Raw genomic sequence first — 18,453 nt, 5'->3', positions numbered from 1 at the left:
GTTGGTGGTGGTGGTGGTGGTGTTGGTGGTGGTGGTGGTGGTGTTGGTGGTGGTTGTGGTGGTGGTGTTGGTGGTGGTGGTGGTGGTGGTGGTGGCGACTGTAACCTGCATGTTCACAATGTTTCTTTTTCTCACAATAAAGGAATAATAGAGGATTTTTGGCGCGCACTCTGAGTCTCATTTCCTCGTGGCGTGGACAGCTCAGTAGTTCTCCCACATGTCAATCATTCCCTGCGTCCTCCTGCACACCTGCAGCCTCGTCCCCATAGCAGCAGGTTTCCATGGCTGCACATGTGTGGTTGATATGACGGTGTTTAGCGAGTTCCTTCAGTTACAGCACAAACATGACACAGAGAAAGGCTGTGTTCGCGCTCAGAAGAGACGGAAATTCGAGGAGACGAGATGTGATGCGATCCGTCACGCTAATAAACAAACGCACGATGTTTGATGGGAGGCGGCCTCTTGGAGACAACAGGAAGGTGGAGGCTGAGTGTGCGCAATTTAAAAAAAGGGACTAACAGTCGCTTGAGTTCTCCATTCGACATAATCAGAAATATAAGAGGAATGGGAAACATTCGGGACTCAATCCGAACAAACGTCGCTCTAAACGGGACTTTAACGTTGAGCTTAATGTGGCGTACGCAGCGTTTTTGTCGTATGTCTTCTGTCGCTCGTATCACCCTTTACCCTGTTTCTGTGTCGATTTCTTTGTCTTTTTTTTACATACATTAAAAAAAAAAAAAAAAATCCAAAGAAAATACTAAACAAAAAATAAAACTCAATTTGCATCACATTTTATCCATAATTACAATAAAAAAACGACTTCTTCTTGTGCTGCATTTCAAATAAAACTGAAGCTAATGACAGCGCTGCTCCTCCCACTCCTCCTACACCTTCTCTCTCTCTCTCTCTCTCTCTTTCTCTCTCTCTCCCTTCCTTTACAACCTCACCACTCTCACTCTTTTACGTCACTTTCTTGTTCTGTGTTTCCTCTCATGCACCTCCCCCTTTGTCCCTCGCTCTCCTCTGCCGCTCTCTCTCTCCTCCCTGTTTCCTTTCCCCTCTCCTTTCTCTCCTCCTCCCCCTCTCTCCTCTCTCCTCGTTTACCTACACCCCATTTTCACCCTTTTCTCTCTCTTCTTTTCTCCCTCTGCTCTCTCCCTCCACCCCCTTTCTCCAATTCATTCTTTCCTCCCTCTCTCTGCCCTCACTCTCTTTTTACCCTCCTTCTACGTTCTCTTCCCTCTCTCTTCTACCTCTCTCATTGCTCCCTCTCTCCTGCTCTTTCTCTCCCACTCCTCTCCCTCCACCTTCTTTCTCCCATTTATTTCTTTCTTCCCTCCCTCTCTCTTTACCTCCCTTCTCCCTCTCCATTCTCATCCCTCTCTCCTCTACCTCTCTCTTCGCTCCCTCTCTTTTGCTTTTCCCCTTCTGCTCTTTATCCCGTTATTCCTTCCTTTCCTCTAACTCCATGCCCTTCTCCCTGTCCTTTCTCGTCCCCTTTTGGCTTCCTTTCTTCATTCCTTCCTTTCTTTCTTTCCCCTCCCTTTCTCTGTGTCTTCTCTCTCTCTTTCTCTCCTCTTACAAGCCCCGCTCTTCTCTCCATCACCCCCTTCTCCCCCGCTCTTCTCTCTTTTGTACTTCCCCCCTCTTCTCTCTCCTCCCTCGCCCCTCTTTTCCCTCCTCTATCTTACGACTCTTTTACTTTCTCTCCACCCCCCTCTCCTCTCTCTCTCTCTCTCTCTCTCTCTCTCTCTCTCCTCGTGTTGACGCTGATGTGTTTTCTTTATGTTTCAGGCTCGGCTCATTGTTATCTGTTACCAGGCAACAGGCCTCCCTGTCGCCAAGGACACACATCATCCTCCTTTCACTCTTTTCTCCTCTCTCGTTCTCGTTTCCTCTCTTCTCTACTCCTCTCCTCCCTCGTTCATCGTACTCGTTTCCTCTCTCTCTTTCTCTCTCAATGCCTTCTCTCTTTCCTCTCTTCCGCTCCTTTCCTTTCTCTTCTTCCTTCCGCCTCACTCTTTATCTCGTCTCCTCATTGTCTTTTCTCTTTTTGCTTTCCTCTCCCTAAACTTGAAATGACAGTAGATTTCAGAACCTCGATGCGCAAAAACACAAGCAAAATGTCTTAAAATGCAGAATTTTCGAAAGAAATATAAAGTGTGGATATTTTGGATATTTTTGCACGAGGATCGATGCTTTTCGATGCCTCTGACAGTATCGATGTATCGATATGTGGTATCGATCTGCCCAAAATATTACGCTAATTAAATAAAACTGAAGTAAAATGTGTTATAACCCTTAGACTAAAACTGGACTAAATCTGGACTAAACCTGGAGAAGATCCTGGACTAAATCTGGACTAAACCTGGAGAAGATCCTGGACTAAACCTGGAGAAGATCCTGGACTAAACCAGGAGTAAACCAGGACTAAACCTGGAGAAGATCCTGGACTAAACCTGGAGAAGATCCTGGACTAAACCAGGAGTAAACCAGGACTAAACCTGGAGAAGATCCTGGACTAAACCAGGACTAAACCTGGAGAAGATCCTGGACTAAACCTGGAGAAGATCCTGGACTAAACCAGGACTAAACCAGGACTAAACCTGGAGAAGATCCTGGACTAAACCAGGACTAAACCTGGAGAAGATCCTGGACTAAACCAGGAGTAAACCAGGACTAAACCTGGAGAAGATCCTGGACTAAACCAGGACTAAACCTGGAGAAGATCCTGGACTAAACCTGGACTAAACCAGGACTAAACCTGGAGAAGATCCTGGACTAAACCTGGAGAAGATCCTGGACTAAACCAGGACTAAACCAGGACTAAACCTGGAGAAGATCCTGGACTAAACCAGGACTAAACCTGGAGAAGATCCTGGACTAAACCTGGAGAAGATCCTGGACTAAACCAGGACTAAACCAGGACTAAACCTGGAGAAGATCCTGGACTAAACCAGGACTAAACCTGGAGAAGATCCTGGACTAAACCAGGAGTAAACCAGGACTAAACCTGGAGAAGATCCTGGACTAAACCAGGACTAAACCAGGACTAAACCTGGAGAAGATCCTGGACTAAACCTGGACTAAACCAGGACTAAACCTGGAGAAGATCCTGGACTAAACCTGGACTAAACCAGGACTAAACCTGGAGAAGATCCTGGACTAAACCACAACTAAATCTGGAGAAGATCCTGGACTAAAACTGGACTAAACCTGGAGAAGATCCTGGACTAAACCTGGAGAGGATCCTGGACTAAACCAGGACTAAACCTGGAGAAGATCCTGGACTAAACTTGGAGAAGATCTTGGACTAAACCAGGACTAATCCTGGACTAAACCAGGACTAAACCTGGAGAAGATCCTGGACTAAACCAGGACTAAACCTGGAGAAGATCCTGGACTAAAACAGGACTAAACCTGGAGAAGATCCTGGACTAAACCTGGAGAAGATCCTGGACTAAACCTGGACTAAACCTGGGCTAAACTTGGAGAAGATCCTGGACTAAACCTGGAGAAGATCCTGGACTAAACCTGGACTAAACCTGGGCTAAACTTGGAGAAGATCCTGGACTAAACCTGGAGAAGATCCTGGACTAAACCTGGACTAAACCTGGGCTAAACTTGGAGAAGATCCTGGACTAAAACAGGACTAAACCTGGAAAAGATCCTGGTCGAAATCTGGACTAAACCTGGACTAAACTTGGAGAAGATCCTGGACTAAAACAGGACTAAACCTGGAGAAGATCCTGGACTAAACCTGGACTAAACCTGGACTCAAACAGAACCCAACCAGATCTACTTCAGGACTAATCTGAGTCAAATTCAGACCCAGTAAGAACAAAACCAGTCGGTAATTGTCATGAAAAGCATCGTTCATACTTGACGTCCCTCGAGAGTTACGCCAGAAGAAACCACAGCAGCCCAGGTTTAGTGGTAGAGATGTTTACTGCACTTTTTAATGATAATAATTATAATTCAGTAACGTGACATTTAGGTAGCTTCGAGAACGGGACACTTCATTTGGTCCAGCGAGAATGAATCGTGTTTGAACAAAAAAAAAAAAAAGAGAGTGAGATATGAAATCAAATACAAAAGCATCAAGAAAAATCCAGAAATGGCAACAGTCTGACGTTCGTAAAAAGAAGAAATCAAATATAAAATGTGTTCATTTTTTAACGAATAGTGACGTTTTAGGAATGTAATTTAAACCCCGATTTTCGGTTTTGTTGGCGGGCCGGCTTCTGAACTCCGCACGCCAATTAATAAGTACGTAAATAAATAAATATCTGTACACTGCGCTGGAGAGTTGCTGCTCGGTAATGTGTCGACGTTCGAGTTCTTCCCGCTTGGTTTTACGGTCAAAATATCGCAGCGGTTACCGGGCCGATCGACGTGAAGCGAAAACTGGTGCGACGGCTTTTCAGTTACAAAAGCGGCGCGATTTTAGCTTTTGAGTGCGTAAAACGAGCAAATTCTGTTCGCTTATTTCATTCAAAAACAGCAAATCGTCCAAAAAAAGGGACATCGAGACGGTTCGGTTGACAAAAAAGACCAATCAAGGCAATTTTAGAAGCAAAAGTGCGTCAATCAGAGCCATATAGTCCAAAACGTCCGCCAAAAAAGAGATTGAAACGTTTTCTTCAATCAAAATGCTAGTTCGTTAATTCATCCGGCTCAGAACGTTTGGCTTCGTAAAGGTAACATACACGTCAATGGAACTGAAAGAAAACGAAGGATTCCTGTTTCATTTCAGGTTCAAAGACGATCATTAAATCGCGATGTAACTCTAAAACGTGACATCGCGACCGCCGCCACGTTGGGTTTCCCGGGGTTCGGAAGCCGGCCCGCTCGGAACGCCATCGCGTCGCAGTTGCCTTTCGCTTGTCAAGGAGGTAGACAGAAGACGGCTAACAGTGATATGGTAATCGTAGTCCCAACCGTGGTGAAGGTGTAGTCCTTTTTCCGAGTTCCTCCCTTTTTTTTGATGCGGTCACGTTGCGGTCCTTCCCACGTGACGCTTTACAGTTCCGAGGAGAAGACAGTTTGGGCACGAGGCCGGATGCCGCAAACCCCCCCAAAAGATCGACTATTATCGTTGGGTTTGTCGGTCGGACGGACGCCGACTCGCTTTTGCTGAGCCACTGGTGGTCAATGGTGGTACGTCACTGTCCAGCCGCAGGTTTTAGACACTTGTGTAACGGGTTTGAGAGAAACGAGGAAGGATTTGGATTTTATTGTATTGCCTTTTCCGTAAGGGTGGGTGAAATGCCAAAACATGCATGCTTTTCTTTACTATAGCCTTGGTCCCGCATTTGCGTGGACGAGTTCAAGTATCTCGGGGTCTCGGGATGGAGCGTGAGATTGAGGCAAAGCTCTCGATTTATCGGTCAATCCACGTTCCTGCCCTCTCCTATGGTCACGAGCTTTGGGTGATGACCGGAAAGGACAAGATTGCGGACACGAGCGGTCGAGATGAGATGAGCTGAGGCGGCTCGGGCATTTGTTCCGGAGCCTCCCTGGACGTCTCCCCGGGGAGGTGTTGCCGGGATCCTCCGTGAGAGCTGGGGGACATGTCTAGGGTGAGGGAAGTCTCAGAAGGAGGTTCAAAATACGACCCAAAAAGAAGACGGACGGACCGTTCACGTGCGCTTGGTACGCTTCCCTTTAAGAGATTGATAAAGACATGCTTCTTCTAAGAGATTGCACTTGACTGTGATTGGTTGAACCTACCTGTCACTCACCCAGAGCCAGACCAATAGGAGGAGAGTGTGGGGGGGAGCAGTGTATCGTCACGGGGATCGTTTGAATGTATTTCCTGCCTGAACCGTGGACCATAAAAGATGACTCTGATAAAATACTGTCGAATTAGCGTCGCGGTACCAGCGAGCCACGACCACCAGTGTGAAGCGTTCCCCACTCACCGAGCTACGGCGTTTATTATTATCATCCGCACCGTGTGTCTGTAATAACACCCGTAGCCGAGGGCCAAGCGGCGGCGAGAGTCGTGGGGGAACCTTCCGGCGATAATCAAAAAAACGGCGCCGAAAAAAAGAAAGACAATCGGCAAACCGTGACCAAACTGTCTCCTCGCTCTCTGAGTCTACTCCGCACTGACGCACAGTGTTCAGTTTATCTGTCGTTTAGTCCATGTCGCGGAGGGTTAGAAAAACCATCGGAACGCTTCTCCAGCCGGGACAGACGGGGGGCGCTGCGGAGCAAAAGAACAAGGAGAACGGTTCAGAACAAAACGCCCAGTATTGAATATTCAGTGATTCGTGAAGGCAGAAATCTCACCGTGTTTGCCGTGTTTGAGTGACAGTCCAAATGATAATATATGTGTACATTTTTAAAACCCTGCGCTTCAGTTGTAATGTGGCTGATTGCGAGCGGATCGTTATTGCACGTTTTATTCACGGTAAACCAACGATATTGATCCAAAACAACTTAAGGTTCATTGACTTTCCCGTGCTAAGCTGCAGAACATATTCTCCGCTGCTTCATCAGCAACGTGACACAGTCGTCTGATATTTGCACTTTTCGGCTTCGGTCTTAAAGTCCATGTTTTTGCTCGGACAAAAAACAAAAAAGCTGACAAAAGGAGAGAAACGTGAAGGTTCCTTTGAACAGAGCGGATTTAACTTCAGCCCACGGCAAGATATCAGCGAAGGAAACGCGACGAGACGGCTCTTTTGTGGGTTTGAAACCGTCACCATGGAAATATATTCAGATAGACGGAGAGAGAGAGAGGGAGAGAGGGGGGGAGGGAGAGAAAGAGAGACAGAGATATGGATAGAGCGAGTGAGACGGAGAGAGATAAAGACACAGAGAGAGAGATTAGCTAGAGATAAGATAGAGACAGAGAGAGAGAGAGGGAGAGAGAGATTAGATATGGATAGATAAAGAGAGACAGAGAGAGATGGATAGAGAGAGAGAGAGACAGAGAGACAGAGATAAGGAGAGAGAGACAGAGAGAGATCAAGAGACAGAGAGAGATTGATTGGATAGAGAGAGAGAGAGATAGATAGAGAGTGCGAGACAGAGAGAGAGAGATTAGATCGAGAGATAAGATAGAGATGATAGATAAAGACAGAGAGAGAGAGATAGAAAGAGAAAGGGACAGAGAGAGAGCGAGAGAGTTAGAGAGAGAGAGAGATAAAGAGACAGAGAGAGATTAGATAGAGATGATAGATAAAGACATACATAGAGAGAGAGAGACAGACAGAGAGAGAGAAAGGGACAGAGAGAGAGATAAAGAGACAGAGGGATTAGATAGAGATGAAAGATACAGAGATAGAGAGAGAGAGAGAAAGAGAGAGAGAGAGAGACAGACAGAGAGAGAGAGACAGACAGACAGAGAGAGACAGACAGAGAGAGAGAGACAGACAGAGAGAGCTAGAGACAGACAGAGAGAGAGAGAGCGACACAGAGAGATAAAGAGACAGAGAGATGGATAGATTAGATAGAGATGGATTAGATAAATGATAGATAAACACAGAGAGAGAGAGAGAAAGAGATAGCTCAGATGGATAGATAGAGAAATCCTGTCTTTTATGTCTTTTTAAAAATTAAAAAAAATTTAAAATACCTAAAAGAATCCAACAATGAAACAGTATTTTGTGGCAGTTGCAAAATCCTGGGCACAAAATGTTGTCTCATCCTCAGTTTACGGCATTTCAGTCGCTGCGTAAAAAAACACTTAAAAAAAAAAACATTTTCGAAAAAAAAAGTCTTAATGTGAGATACAAAACATGGATTTTCTGAACCGACTCAGGACAAAACAGAATCACACAAACACAAATGAAGACGATAAACCTATAGCACGTTGCGCGCGTTACACCGTATACGCTGAGCTCGTGCGCCGCATTGTGTTGTGAGCGACGCACTGACAAAAACAACGCTCCTGTTTCTCACTTCGAGGTCGACTTCAAACGCGGGTGGAGCTGAGGCAAGACGCTGCAACGCCGACAAACTCGACACTCAACCGCAGAGCGTTCTGACAAACGCGGGGCCGAGCGCGCGCGGAATGCAAAAGGGCCCGCGCGCAAACCACGGCGTCTCAATCGTGTCCTAGTGTCGTTTCCGCGCGGGAAAAACGTTACATTTCGTGATTAACCCGCGCGACTTTGAATAAAAACACCTCGTTAGTCGTGGGTTTTCTGCTAAGTTACCATTTTGTGGACTTTAACCAGTATAATAACGCTTTTTTGTTTGTTTTACGTCTTTTATTCAAGCGATTTTTGCTCATGTATCGTTTTTTATCTATTGTACCGCTTTTTAATGTGATTTTATTCATCAAATGTATTGCTTTTATTGCGTTTTCATTGTCCTCATTGATTGTATTGGTTCTGCTTTTAGAGATTGATGTTTGTTTGTTTGTTTGTTTGTTTGTTTGTTTCTGCCATTTTGGATCCATTTGGATACTAGCTTGTTAATAAAATAGCTACAAATAAAGTTGGATTGAATTCAAGTTGTTCATTCACTTTTCTCCATTGAGACAAGATTTTAACATTCAATTTTATTTTGGAGCAATAAAACGTAAAATGTTATTGATTTATGGCTGCTACTAACATTTATTTTGCTAATTTATTATTCTAGTGATTGTTTTTTGATTCGTCGAATAGCGGTTGTTCCAAAATGGCGGGTGAATATGACATTTTTTTGAGCGTCAATGGTGAGTAATGACATTTTCTCCCATAAGAGCTCAAAACAGGACTAAAACGTGAAAGAGCTGCAAGAATCTAACAAGAGATATAATAGTCTGCGGAATATTTAGCTTGTACCTGACTGATCTAAATGAAGAAAAACAAGTTTGTCTATTTTAGTAAACCAGATAAACAACAGGAACGGCGCAGCTACGTCACATTCGTCACTGCGATCACACATAGTTGAACCGTTTCTCCTTAAAAAAAAGACGTTTCGGAGTCGCACGTTCAGGAAAATAACCGTTGATGGCAAGTTGACGTGCGCTAACTCTCCAACCGCCGTTAGCAAACAAGCTAGCTTAGCTCTACAACGGCTAAACTACTAAACTACTACTAGTCTCCATTTTGCCTTTTAACTTTCATTCAAACAGCTCCACAGACAAAAATGAAGCTAAATATAGCAAATAAACACATTTTATCCGTTGTGCTGTGCATCATTTTGCCACTGTCAATTCAAGTTAGCCATTTAAACTTAAACGTTAGCACATTTACGGGTTTTCTGTCATACTGATTACTGATTTTTCCAGGCATTCATGTAGCATTTGTTCCATCCCAGTGTGTTTATGTATATTATAAAACCCTAACCATATATTTTAAACGGCGCTATTGCTGTCACAAAGCTGGACCGTTGCCATGTCAAAACCGCAAAATCGGGAATCCCTTCGCCGGCCTTCAGGCTTCCGCGGCTCCGTAACGCGCTCAGGCTCTGTGTTTTTCTCTCCCGCTTCTTGTTTTAATTAATCACAGTTCCCCCGCTCTGCCCGACGCCGCGATCTGTCTGCTCTCCGCGGCGTCACTGCCAGTTTATCCGCGGCGGGTTCAATTACGCCTCGTTTAGGCCGATTAGAGGCGCTAATTTGGTGTCTCCGTCTCCCGCTCGTTGCCGCCGGCGCCGGAGATGTATGGACTTTCCCCCCCCGAGGTCGAACGGAGCTGTCAAGGGGTTATTGATCAGCGATAAGTCAAGCTCGGAGGGCCTCGCGGCGGCGGCGGCGGCGGTGGCGGACGAGCTCGAAATCCAAAAGGCAATGATTCATAAGCCACGCGCGCGGGGAATACTGTGAATAAAAGCCGCGCGGCTAATCGCAATTGAACCGCATCGAGATCCAATTGCTTCGACGCAGAAGCCAGTTCAATCCCGTCGGTGGCAGAGTTTGGACTTTGGAGGAAGATGTCTCATTAGTCGTGCGATTGATTGGTCACATCGTCGTGAAATTAAGAGTGATTGACATTTATTTGTTGTTCGAGACGGTATAAAATCTCATTGTTGTTCGATTTTCGTCCAGCTTTACCTCTTTTTATACCAAATGTATTGTTTTGTTTTTTCCATCCGTGCTTAAAGGTCCACTAAGAGGTTTGAAAATGCAGATGTGACAGTTATATTGCAGTGGGCTCTGACCTTTTCCGAATTTATTCTTTTTTTTAACTCCACCATCTGATAAAAGGAAAGCATCAAGCTGCAGGACGTGTCCAACAGAACAAGAAAGCACTTTTACTTCCAGCCAAGGAAACCATTCTGGGATGAATCTGCGTCGGTTTGTTAATATTATGCTAAAATTCATTGCTTTTTATACAGATTCCGCCTGGATCTTTTAAAAATGCTTATGATTACATGTCCCTGAATCTCATTTTTAGTGATATTAGCTTCAGCTTTTAAAGAGGAACCGTCAAAACCCGACATCAGCTCAATCAGACCGGCCTCCACCAGCTTTACTCTGACGTGAGCGTACCAAAGACAATCGAGGCGGGATTTCAATTCTGATATTCGACTTGGTTTCCGCTTATAATTAGAGGAACTCAGACATCGGCGGGCGTAAACGACAGAGTCCCAGGCGTTTGTTCTCCGTCGGGTTCAGGAACAGCTTCGGTTCGAAATGGGTTTTGGGTCCTAAGCTTATGCATTTTACTGCAGGTGAAAGACAGATCATACAAATGGCCATTGACCAATCAGGAAAGCAGAAACGTCCAAAAACACGCCAGGGCGAAATCGGCGATATTTTAACACATTTTCTCTTCTAATAATATCGTTTTTGAGGTTTATATCGACTCAAATATGTCGTGGTGTTGTTATTACAGCAGATTCTTATGATGCAACAAAGGACGAGCCGTGGTTTGCACCGCTGTGTGTGTGTGTGTGTGTGTGAGTGGATGGATTTGTGAATGGAGCGTGTTTGGCTGGAATCCACACGCAGCGGGTTTGGTCTGGATCCTTCGCCTCCCACAGCTCGACTCCACAGTCTGTCTGACACACACTGGTTCAACGGCCAAACACACACACAGGAGCACACACACACACACACACACATGAGCACACACACACACACACACACACACACATGAGCACACACACACACACACACACACACATGAGCACACACACACACACACACACACACATGAGCACACACACACGAGCACACACACATGAGCACACACACACACACACACATGAGCACACACACACGAGCACACACACATGAGCACACACACACGTGCACACACACACACACACACATGAGCACACACACACGAACACACACACACACATGAGCACACACACATGAGCACACACACACACACACACACACACATGAGCACACACACACACACACACACACACATGAGCACACACACACGAGCACACACACATGAGCACACACACACACACACACATGAGCACACACACACGAGCACACACACATGAGCACACACACACGAGCACACACACACACGAGCACACACACACAAGCACACACACAGGCACACACACATATACACACGAGCACACACACATGAGCACACACACACACACACACACACAAGCACACACACAAACACACAAATGAACACACACACGAGCACACACACAGGCACACACACATATACACACGAGCACACACACATGAGCACACACACACACACACACACACAAGCACACACACAAACACACAAATGAACACACACACGAGCACACACACACAAGCACACACACAGGCACACACACATATACACACGAGCACACACACATGAGCACACACACACACACACAAGCACACACACGAACACACAAATGAACACACACACGAGCACACACACACACGAGCACACACACACACACACACACACACACACATGAACACACACACACACACGAGCACACACACTCACACACACACACACACACACACCTGCTCCGCTCACTCGCCGTGACAACAGCAGAGCGACCACCGCGGCGCGGCACACGCTCTGTCGTCACCTCCAGAGGCAGATGAAGCTGCAGCGCGAGAGACGAGACTGTGGTAAACTGCAGAGGATTCCACAGCCACGAGCAGAACATGCAAACATCCACGAGCAGAACATGCAAATATCCACGAGCAGAACATGCAAACATCCACGAGCAGAACATGCAAATATCCACGAGCAGAACATGCAAACATCCACGAGCAGAACATGCAAATATCCACGAGCAGAACATGCAAACATCCACGAGCAGAACATGCAAATATCCACGAGCAGAACATGCAAACATCCACGAGCAGAACATGCAAACATCCACGAGCAGAACATGCAAACATCCACACGCTAAAACGAGTGTACGACGCTATGGGACCCATGAAAGTACTTTAGAGTTAACAAACCCACATGGGTGTAAAATAATCTGTTTTATTTTGCAATGTCCTGAGCAAACCAAAACCAAAACCTTTGCCAAGTGTAAAGAATCAGACAATGACATGGACAATAAAAGCCACATTATCTACTTTTTCACTAAAAGCCCTGATTTTATAACGTTTCAGTCGTTTGTTTGTTGCGGAATATTTTAAGACCCAAATAAAAGTGCTGCGACTCAAAGGTTGAAAAACACTGCGCTAGACAAACTGTAGTGTGCCCTGTGACCAGCAGGTGTCGCTCTCACCTCCAGTGTTCCTCCCCCGGAGCCCGGCTTCTTCTTCAGCTCCTCACACTTCCTGAACTTGCAGATCTGATGCCCCGTCTTCCTGTTTCGACACGACGAGCACACGCCGCAGTTTATGAGGCGCCGGCAGGGCCCGCACACGCCGCACCGCTTACGCTTCCGTTTTGCCGCTGCACCTGAGGAGGCTCCGGCCCCGGATGCCCCTGTGGAGGCCCCGCCCCCTGCCGTTACCCCTGACGACGGCGAGGAGGAGGAGGGACAGGGGGAGGAGTTTGGGTGCTGCTGACAGTCTGTTAGCGCGCGCTGGCCGCCCGTCATCTGGAAAGCACTTCCTGCTTCTGAGGAAATCCCGCCCCCTGCTGCCGTCCCCATCGCCATGACAATGACCCCAGGAGGTATTCCAAGCGACCCCAGGAAGCTCCCGCCCATTACCCCGCCCCCGTTACAGCCGGCGCCGTCTGCTAGGCCCATCATGTCCGTGTGGGCGTGTCCTTGTTTGTTCAAACAGTCTGCGCCGCTGTAATTCGGCAGAAAGTTCCCGTTGCTCGACGTCATGGGATGATGCGTCTGCGAACCAGGAAGTGAGCTCTTGTCGGCTCTTCCTGATTCGCTGTTGCTGTTTCCTGAAGCGTTCTGGTGCATGGCCGCACTGGGCACGTGCGCCGAGGCCATGTGACCCGGGTGGCCGTGGTGATGGTTCGGCTTCGGTCGGCCCCAGAACATGGCCGCCGGGTTCATGTTGTCGTGGCAGCCCCAGGGCCCGGTTGCCATGGCGCCCAATCGCGGCGGGAAAATGGGCGTGGCCGCGAGGCGTGCGGCGAGCTTGGCCTGAGGGAAGTTGTTCATGTTCATGTTGACGTTGGTCTTGTAGAAGTTGGCAATGGAGGATCTGTATCGGTCCATGTCCGTGTAATCCAACATCGGAGCGAGACTCGACATCTGAGGAACAGGTTATACTTCGTTAGAGACCACAGGGTTAGACTTCGTTAGAGACCACAGGGTTAGACTTCGTTAGAGACCACAGGGTTATACTTCGTTAGAGACCATAGGGTTATACTTCGTTAGAGACCACAGGGTTAGACTTCGTTAGAGACCACAGGGTTATACTTCGTTAGAGACCATAGGGTTATACTTCGTTAGAGACCACAGGGTTATACTTCGTTAGAGACCACAGGGTTATACTTCGTTAGAGACCACAGGATTATACTTCGTTAGAGACCACAGGATTATACTTCGTTAGAGACCACAGGGTTAGACTTCATCAGAGACCACAGGGTTAGACTTCGTCAGAGACCACAGGGTTAGACTTCGTCAGAGACCACAGGGTATGACTGTGTTAGAGACCCTAGGGTATGACTGTGTTAGAGACCCTAGGGTACGACTGTGTTAGAGACCCTAGGGGATGACTGTGTTAGAGACCCTAGGGTATGACTGTGTTAGAGACCCTAGGGGATGACTGTAGATGTGTAAAACGTGCAGTCGCTCTTGCGCTTTTCTTACTTTACAATGTACGAACGTTAAAAACACGGGGAATGATTGAGCCGAACGCCCCAGATAGACCTAGATTTTGGGTCGGTGGATGTTTACCTGTCCCTGCGGCCCGTATCCATGGTGATTGGGGTGATGGTGCGAGGGGGCGGAGGTTCTTTGCAGCATTGAGGAGAGGTCAGTGTCCATACATACACCACTGCTCATCCCTGACATCACAGGGGCAAGAGGCAGCTACAGTCTGAAACACACAACAGTCACATGACAACAGTCACATGACAACAGTCACATGACAACAGTCACATGACCGGCCGAGTTACGCTCGACTGTTTATCGCCGCGCCAACGATATCCGGTCTACCGTGTCGCTTTCGCCACGCTTACACATGAATAATTAACCACTAGAGCCGAGCAATTAATACAGTTTTAATTGAGATGGATTCAGTCGTCTGTTGAATGTCCTCCACGCTCTTCTCCCCCCATTTTACGCTGTACCCTCCTATCCAATAAAACTGTTCAATTTCTCTTTAAAATATTGCATCTCATTGGCTAAAAACGAATTTGTACATTTTATTCCAAGTATGTTTTAATATTATGTTTTTCTGTCCATCTTGCATATTTTTTTTTTGTTTTTTTGAGGATTTTTCTGTCCCACAGACTTTATCGGACGGGTTATAGTTTTACCGTGAAATGGGGACGAGAGAGGGGAGGACACGCAGCAAATTTCCGGGGCCAGGATTCGAGCTCACAACGCTGTGTTTTTATTCCACTTCTGTACGCCACTGAAGCACTAAAACGTTCCCATTGTAAGACAAGAAAAACTTTACATTTTCTTAATTATCAAGGTTAAATTAATCAAAAAAATCATAAAAAATAATCTTAATAGAAAGCTTGTTTGTTGTTACTTCCCATTGGTAAAAATGTACAAATGCTATTAAAATTCCATGAGAAAGACACATTTGTAACACTATATTAACTACACCTTAATTAGGCTTAATAACGCATGAATAACAACTTAATTCAAAAGGAACAAACGATTTATTAGAAATGATTCAGGCTTAGTAACTACTTAATAAATACCCCAACTTCAACCCTCTTAATTGAATAGTAATTAAGCATTTGTTCATGATGAATAACCTCTTTGTTCATGTTAATAACGGCTAATTACCGTGTATTATGAAGTGTTACCGACAGCTCTCACTCCAGCGCTCGAAAGGTCAACTCTCGACCCGAACTAACGGGCGTTTTTTTCCCCCCGCGGCGAGCCCCGGCGGACGCACCTTTCGGCAATTAGCGTCTTTTCAACCCGCCGCCAAATCCGCCTCCTCGACGGCGCGCGGCGTGCGGCGGCGGTCGTCTCCATCTCGCGACCGCCCGCGCGCCAGCTTTTCTGAGCGGGGCGCGCGTGTGTGCGTGCGCGCGTGTGGCAGCGGCGAAATGTGTGTCAAGCCAATCGCCCCCTTCGCTTGCTCTCTCCCTCCTTTCCCCCTCCCCTCCTTCCCTTCCCCTCCCTCACTCCCTAAACCGCTGCTCCCTCGAGGCGTAACTAATTACCCTGTCTGGTCAAGCGGCCCCGGCGCGAGCGAAGGTCACCGGCGCGAGGGGCACTGCGCGCTTTTCCCACGCGACATAGTGTTTTTACCGCCTCCTCCGCCTCCTCGTCTCCTTTTTCCTTTCACCCCGAGGCTCCAGTGGGAGCGTGAAAAAAAATCAAAGCGACGAGGGAGGGGGAGGATAGGGAAAAATGTCTCAACAATAAATAGGTGCATGCAAAAAAACCGAAAAAAAAACAAAGAAGAAAAAAAAACAAAAACAAAGATGGTGGCGGTCCGGGAGCCCGTTGTTGACGGTTTTGGTACGACTTACCTACCGACTACCGCGGCGGCACAGGAGGGGAGACCGTCTGGGAATTAGCCCGCCACGGATCATGGCTGGCGGGAAAGGAAACGCAGAGGAGCAAGAAGGAGAAGTGGAGGAGGGAAGGGAAAAAAAAAAAGAAGGCGAAAGGGAGGAGGGAGAAGAGAAGAGAAGTGGTGGTGGCGGCGGCGGCGGCGGCGGCGGCGGGGTATAAAACAGTCAGGGGGGCGCGAGGGATAATCACCTGGGTTTGGCACGAGCGAGGAGAGGAGGGAGGAGGCAGCGGCACGAGAGCGGAAAGGAGAGGAGGAGGGGGAGGAGGGAGTGTGGGAAATTAGGCGAGGAAACGAGGGAAGGAAAGGAAGGAAGGAAGGAAGCAGCAGGAAGAATGTGTTTTGAAGCGAGAGGGAAAAAAATGGTGCCCCGGGAAGGATGCGTGCGCTCGCGTGGGGGGGGGGGGAAGGTTATGATCGCGACACGCCGCGGTGGAGCGAGAAGAGGGAGGGCGAGATGGAGGCGGCGAGCACACGCAGAGAGATGTGAGAAGAGGGAGCGTTTAGGCGCCGGATGACAGCGGAAATACGGCCATCTTTTGTCGCCGCCGGCGGCTTTTTTTTCCGCGGCAACTTAACTGTTGAGAGAGCGCCGGGGCCTTTCGGGCGACCGCGGGCCCGCGTCGGCGCCGGAACACCGTAGGCCGCATCGGGTCGTTTGAAACACTTTCGGGCGGCGCTTTTCGATTTGTCAACTCGACACCCCGCACTCTCCCCAGACACTTCCTCCTCCACCCCCGAGCGCTCCCAGTGTTGCGTTTAGCCAGTTCATTTCGGTCACGTTGTTCCAAAAAAAGGAACGGAAAGGTGGAAAAGGCGCGGCTGAAGCGTAAGCCGTCGTAATATGATTGTGGAAGCATTATTGTAAAGAAGCAAAACGTTTTCCTGTTGCTTTCGTGAAAAATTTTGGGCTTTTTGTTCCTTGCCTAAAATCCTTAGAACACACTTCTTTATCCGGTCGCCACTCCCACCTTCAGGTCTCGAGCCAAACTCAAACAGAACCGTGCAATCAGTTTATTTACGTGTGAAACAGTTGCGTTCATTGGTCGCCCGTCATCCTTCTGTCACCCAACACAAATTCACAATGTGTTTCAGTTCACGTGATGGTTTTTCCGTTCTTTTTTCCTCGTAAGAAGACGGTTTCTTTCTGAGGAGATGAACTGTGACTGAGACGTGAGGTTTCATTCTGGTCTTTCCAGGGACATCTCGTCTCCCACGTGGGACTGAGCAGAACACCTCTGAGTCAGGGGAGAGTTTGAGGGGTGAAACGGCTCAAGCCTCGTGGGAGCAGCGGATCTACTCCAAGCCACTCTTAGACGATGCGATACTGAAATGTGTGTCTTTTCTGCAGAAACTGTCGGGCACATTGTGAAAATACTGTTGTCATTTTAAAAGTTCTCAGCTTTTAACTGTTTCCCTCCAGGGTTATGAAATGAGGTGGAAAAATTATTTGAATTATTCTGTGATTGATATGAGAGTTACACAAGAAATAATTCTTCCTTTAGAGGTGAACTTTGTGGTTTCAAATGATCAACATTTAACAGAGGGAGTCATGGATACAATGGCTGGGCACTCCCTCAGGGGAGAAGGGAGGAGCTCAGTCACACAGGAGGAGCTCGGAGTAGAGCTGTTGCTCCTTCATGTCGAGGGGAGCAGCCGAGGAGCAGCCCAGGGAGGAGCAGCCGAGGAGCAGCTGTGGAGGCTCAGGCATCTGTTCCGGAGCCTCCAGGGCGCCTCCCTGGGGTAAAGGCCCCGGGGAAGATCCAGGACATGCTGGAGGGACTGTCTTTCTGTCTGGAAATGCCTCGAGATCCCCCCAGGAGGAGTCGGAGGAGGTGTCTGGGGAGGGGGAAGTCTGGGAGGCCCTGCTCAGACTGCTGGGACCAGGCTCCGGAAAAGTGGAAGAAAAAGAATGGAGTCAAGGGTTTAATTCCCAACGTGCTAGAATCATTCAGATGGAGACAGGTTTCACTTGATGGTAGAAGCTGCTCTCTCGGTGACAGTGGCACTCGCCGCACAGCAAGAAGGTCACGGGTTTGACTCCCGGGCCAGAGCGGCTCTTTCTGTGCGGAGCATGTTCCTCCCTGTGTCTGGGACGGTTTCCCCCAATCAACATTTCATTCAAATCAGTTTTATTTTCGTGACACCCGACATTGGCACAGCCGCTGCCTCGAGCGGGGACAGACATTCACACGAGCGACCACTGCTTCAGACGGGTCAGAAGATGAAAGATCTAAACTTTGTGCCAGATCGGCGATGTTTTGTCCTGGTTTATGGCTCAGATCTGTGTAATTACCTCTCCACATGAAACAAAAACTGACACAAACTCAACATCTCTTTCGTCCGCATAAATAACGAGAAGTGATTTTATTAAAACAGCTTCAGAATCCGACGTCGTTATTAAACCCAGAAGACGTGATTGTTATTGAAAGGAC

General features: G+C 47.6%; 2 protein-coding genes across 4 annotated transcripts in view; both read right to left on the bottom strand.

The window, feature by feature from the left end:
- LOC140371531 (dickkopf-related protein 2-like) overlaps window positions 1-4,866 on the bottom strand; it is a 22,650-nt gene extending 17,784 nt beyond the window's left edge. The window contains exon 1 of the mRNA XM_072458701.1: window positions 4,805-4,866. Coding sequence (XP_072314802.1) covers window positions 4,805-4,866 — 62 coding nt within the window. The remainder of the gene's footprint in view (window positions 1-4,804) is intronic.
- A 1,234-nt stretch (window positions 4,867-6,100) lies between these two features.
- On the bottom strand, window positions 6,101-16,341 carry LOC140372026 (uncharacterized). 3 transcript variants are annotated; one of them, XM_072459282.1, is made up of 4 exons: window positions 15,663-16,341; window positions 14,209-14,350; window positions 12,622-13,560; window positions 6,101-6,214 (listed from the first exon to the last, which is right to left on the bottom strand). In XM_072459282.1, the coding sequence occupies exons 2-4, from the start codon at window positions 14,323-14,325 to the stop codon at window positions 6,167-6,169; spliced, it is 1,104 nt and encodes a 367-aa protein (XP_072315383.1). In that variant the 5' UTR covers window positions 14,326-14,350; window positions 15,663-16,341; the 3' UTR covers window positions 6,101-6,166. The 3 variants fall into 3 exon arrangements, with proteins under 3 accessions (XP_072315383.1, XP_072315382.1, XP_072315384.1); XM_072459281.1 differs by having other exon boundaries at window positions 15,975-16,341; XM_072459283.1 differs by having other exon boundaries at window positions 15,979-16,341.
- Between the last annotated feature and the right edge of the window lie 2,112 nt (window positions 16,342-18,453).

This window comes from Eucyclogobius newberryi, unplaced genomic scaffold (genome assembly GCF_026437365.1).
Source record: "Eucyclogobius newberryi isolate DKJ021-1_F unplaced genomic scaffold, fEucNew1.0.hap1 SCAF_22, whole genome shotgun sequence".
Taxonomy (NCBI): domain Eukaryota; kingdom Metazoa; phylum Chordata; class Actinopteri; order Gobiiformes; family Gobiidae; genus Eucyclogobius; species Eucyclogobius newberryi.
Note: the sequence above shows the minus strand (reverse complement) of the source record. Positions and strands in the feature narration are given on the sequence as shown.